Consider the following 4481-nt stretch of genomic DNA (forward strand, 5'->3'; position numbering starts at 1 on the left):
CACACACACACACACACACACACACACACACATGGGCGAGGATGTAAAACGTTGTTGGGAGCAACATAGTACTGATCTTGCTCCAAAAATACAGAAGGTGGGGTATGGTACTGTAGAGGAGGACTTGTCATTTGCAAAGCTGGCTCTAGGAATGTATTGCCTTGGGAAGATGGAATGAGTAGTTTCTTTGCGCATACAACAGTTAAAAAGAAGGCCCCAAGATATTGAGATTGCAGTAGCACGATTGAAAGATGCAAGGTTAAAGAATAAGGACAGATTTGATAAGAGGCATATGCTTAGACCTAAAGCTATTGAGGAAGGTGATTGGGTGTTGGTGTATGACAACAGTCTTGACAACCAGATTCAGCAATAAGAAATCTTTCAAAGAGATGGTTTGGTCCTTATGTGGTTCAACATACATGATGGGAATGCAACTTATACCTTGCATGAATTAGATTGGACAAAAATGAAGATTCCCATTGCAGGGAAAAGAATCAAGTTATTCAAAAGAAGAGGTGATACAGATCCCTTTGAATCGCAGGAAAGTCAGAATGAAGGCTCTGATGAAAATGGTATGGATGTGGATGAAGAATGAGAGAATGATGCGTTAGATTTTGTTGCAAGCGATGATGAAATTGACATGTATGTGGACTTAAATGAAGACTGAACCTGTTGCAAAAAGATATGTGTGGCACATGCCGGAGGATGTGCAGGTTTAGAGGGGGTGGATGTCATGCCATGGCACATGCATAATGTGAAAATAAAAATATCTACCTCACTCTTAATGTTTTTGATGTGTGGGACGAAATGCTACAATGTATATAGTGTGATATATGTGAAAATGGATGCCATTGTTGCAGGTGTGTACATACCTTGTCGGGCAGGCGAGGCCAGGGATGTGTCACTGTGGCATGTTTTAACACATTAAAGCATGCCTAATTTTCCTTTATGAATGTACAAATGTCAAGTGTTTCGAAGTGGCAGTCTCGTTTTGCCTAGAAAGTTCAATGCGGGTGATGTTGGCAAAAAATAGCAGGTATCGTGTGTGGGCATAAAAGACGTGTCCAAAGTGCTTACCAAGTGGAAAAATGAGGTTCAACATGAAATTTGAGCCTAATGGGATTTTTCCACAAATTTAGGGTTTTTCCCAGCTCGTTGGGCTTTTTATGGACAGAAAGGGATATTTTTGGGCTAAAAATGGCCATAAAATGGTCAAAAATAGCCTAAAATAGCTTAACATAGCTCAAAATTCCACATCAATGACGGTGCCGTCGTTGCCTAAGTAGAGAGGGAAGTTTTAGAGCCAAGAGGGAGCTCATTTGGGCATATAGGCAAGGAGATACAACCATTCCATTACAGGGTGCTAGTGTAGTCCTGTGCTGCTTCCACTACATGGTTGAGGCTGTGAGGCCTCCAATTAGGGTTTCCCCTCCTCAAATAACTACTTGAGATTCTCCAATAAAGTACTAAAGCTTCCATGAAATGGTCACCACAAGAAATCGAAGCGTCATTTTAGGGTTTTTAACAGGTCGAATGAGCACTGCATCTGTGCAATTGGGAGCGAGGCTACACCTAATCTTCACACACATAAGAGTTTTGGGTTAGTATCGGTTCTTTTTCAAAGTGGAGCTTTCATGGCTGGAGTTTTGTTCTTTTTTAGTGTGTTTTTGAATTCAAATCATCAACGCCTTGCTTGAATTTGCTACGAATCCTCATAGTCAGAGGCCCGGCGCTTTCCTAGTCGCACTGTGCACTTCTTGACAACGTTAACAGTTAACGTGATCATGTCTTTTTCTTGTGTAATAACTGGAGTTATTAACGTAATCACATGATTGTGATCACCTCAATGAAATCCTTGGAGGCGAGCTGATGCCGAGTGTGCTAGAAGTAAGTTGTGGCCAACAATGTAGGACTCAGTTGTAGAGTTTTTACTGGTGCATTTGACTGTCAAATATGATAAAATATTGTTGCTGCCAGGTGGACTCTGCGTGGATGCATACGCCAGGCTAGCATAGTCATTGGGCTCATCTAGTGTTATCCAAAACTTCACCATGTCACCAAATGCTAGAATGCATGCATTTGCGTACACTACAAAATCATGTTTGTATGATCATACGAGGAATCCTTATTCTTAAAGTACTATCCATGCTTTCCTTGGGACAAAAGAGTATTTTAGCAGTAGATAATAACTGCCCCTTACATGATTCGTGCACTCAACAATCTATGGTACTCATCTTCGAGAGCTTGCGGATTATGTCCAATCCACAAAGTGACATGGGGCTCTATGCTTGCTCAAAAGGATTCAAGACAAGGTTGGTTACTACAAAAGATCATCGGAGACAATATAGGCAACGCTCCTCTGGCCAAAATTCATACCCTTTTCAAGAAGCAGATTGATAAGTTCTTTATAGTGTGCAATAGCATCTGCATTGGGAATGACATTTGGTACTGTGCCATTTGGAAACATCAAGGTCAAAGATGACCCATTTGGTTGATGTTATGTTGCTACTGTGTGCAACACATACTCATCCTCACCAAATGTTAAGGTTTATCAGCTTGATTATTGTGAGAGATGCATATGTATCATCACCTCATCTCATGAGCTCATGAGAAGCCAAGAAATGGGTTAAATGCCAAAATAAATATGAGCTCTACGCACTGGGAAAGATTCATGTCCACGCAATAGAGAACCGATATGCATCTATCCTTATTTGCTCCAATATCTCTATATCTTCCTTCACATGCCTGCATCAAACGAGAGAGAAAAATGATGAGAATCAAGATATAAGGCCTACTGTCCCATCTGTACTACTTCACCTCGGAAAAAGGTCCTCCACTAGCACATCACCTAAAAAATATGCATGCTTTCAATGCACCTCAAGCATGCGTAGGGGAGAACACTTCGAGTTACAGTGTTGCAGGGAGCCGTCCACCTTCAACCAAAAGCGACGCCCGCAGAAAAAGATTGCAAGGCCCTCACTTTCAAGCAAAGTGGACACATGTCCAACATTGGCTAACTCTGCATCAAGGGTCCAAAATTTTCCTTCTGCAAGCCAAAAAGCTTCTTGAAGGTAAATCCAAGGTTACAATATCTAATTGTTATCTATCTTCTCTCACATGTGAGTCGTGACCCTCGCATTGGGCTCGGATGCATCGATGGCTGGCCTCATCTATGCCACCACCCACATCACAACTCTCCTCGTGTCCTCCATGCCCTTCACCAGCTCACAACGTGTCCTCCATGCCTCAGTTCTCATCCTCCAAAACGCAACTAGTGCACAACCCGCGTGCGAATCAACATAGGAAGGAACACCTGATTAACACCCACCCCATCACATTAAGGGCATGCACGAACTCGCATGCTATTCAACACAAGAAAGTAGCACCTCATTAACACCTTCTCTACGGACTGCAAGCACAACATGACATGCAAGATTCAACCACAAAAGGAAGAGCAACCACCTATCCACGCGTTGCTCATCGGGAAATTCTATCCCACGACCAAGAGATGCACCAAATTTTTGACCTTGCACTAAGACCTTCTCCTACAGGCCAAAAATATGTTTTAAAATAAAAAAAAGAAATTCATCCGGTTCTTAAATGAAGGGACCCATTGAAAGTATACTAAAACAATTTAATAAAATGGTGACATATGAGGCTCATAAATTAAATGGTTTTTATCAAATCTTATCACATCAAAATATAAAAAAAATTCAATCAATCGGTATATTAAATTCTTTTATGAAATGGAGTCCATGCTCTTAAATAAAAGGACTTTTTTACAAACTAAATAACAAAAAAGGTGGAAGAGGACAAAAAAGAACGTGTGTGTACCCAATTTTCAATGGTTCTCTTTATAGAAAGAGATACACAAATGTCAATACCTTTTACAAAGACCTACACAAAATATTAAAAAACAAACCGATTGTACACATATCCTCCATCCGATCGATTTGTATCCACGATCCACAATTTGGACCAAAAATCCACCCACCCTAGTACGACTTTCTGTATGCCAAAAAGCTAAATAGCATTTAAAAACCAATGCAACTTTGGAAAATAGCATTTGAAAGGGACAACGTTTCGTTTTTGCTTTCTAAAAGAAACCTTAGTGTTGTGTTGGGTTAGGGAGACTTTCATTGCTTACAGTGCATGCATGATGTAGACTTACTTTAAATGTTTATTTCACTTTCATTTCATATCTTGACATGTCTTGACTTTTTTTTGCATTCTATTGTTTTAGAATGTTAAAGTGAAACTTCGCTTGCATAATTCTAGCAAATTCTATGGACACACACATATATCAATGAGTTTTTTTAATTTCACATTTCATTTCACAACTGGACGTGGCTTCACTTTTCTTACATTCTATAACTTAATTCTAATCAATATTCAGGAAAGTCTCTTTTATTAAGCGATCGTTGATTGAGTTTTGTTCCCACAAAGAAGCGAACCGAAAATACTAGCATAAATTTAAATTT

General features: G+C 39.9%; 1 protein-coding gene across 1 annotated transcript; it reads right to left on the reverse strand.

Moving 5' to 3' along the window:
* Positions 1-1843: 1843 nt before the first annotated feature.
* Positions 1844-3154, reverse strand: LOC147452536 (beta-glucosidase 25-like). Its single transcript, XM_086519269.1, has 7 exons — positions 3126-3154; positions 3019-3047; positions 2849-2876; positions 2674-2745; positions 2377-2471; positions 2199-2291; positions 1844-2100 (listed from the first exon to the last, which is right to left on the reverse strand). Exons 1-7 carry the CDS (start codon positions 3152-3154, stop codon positions 1844-1846), a joined length of 603 nt encoding a protein of 200 aa, XP_086375395.1.
* Between the last annotated feature and the right edge of the window lie 1327 nt (positions 3155-4481).

This window comes from Adiantum capillus-veneris, chromosome 8 (assembly GCF_014529385.1).
Source record: "Adiantum capillus-veneris isolate H3 chromosome 8, ASM1452938v2, whole genome shotgun sequence".
Taxonomy (NCBI): Eukaryota; Viridiplantae; Streptophyta; class Polypodiopsida; order Polypodiales; family Pteridaceae; genus Adiantum; species Adiantum capillus-veneris.

Bases quoted from the DNA above. Each gene is read 5' to 3' on its own strand.
- LOC147452536 (XM_086519269.1), bottom strand. From the start codon at position 3,154: ATGCATCCGAGCCCAATGCGAGGGTCACG. The intron at 2,877-3,018 runs GTTAGCCAATGT...CGCATGCTTGAG, and splicing joins TTTTGGACCCTTGATGCAGA to GTGCATTGAAAGCATGCATA. The intron at 2,101-2,198 runs AAGGGGCAGTTA...GATCATACAAAC, and splicing joins GTTGAGTGCACGAATCATGT to ATGATTTTGTAGTGTACGCA.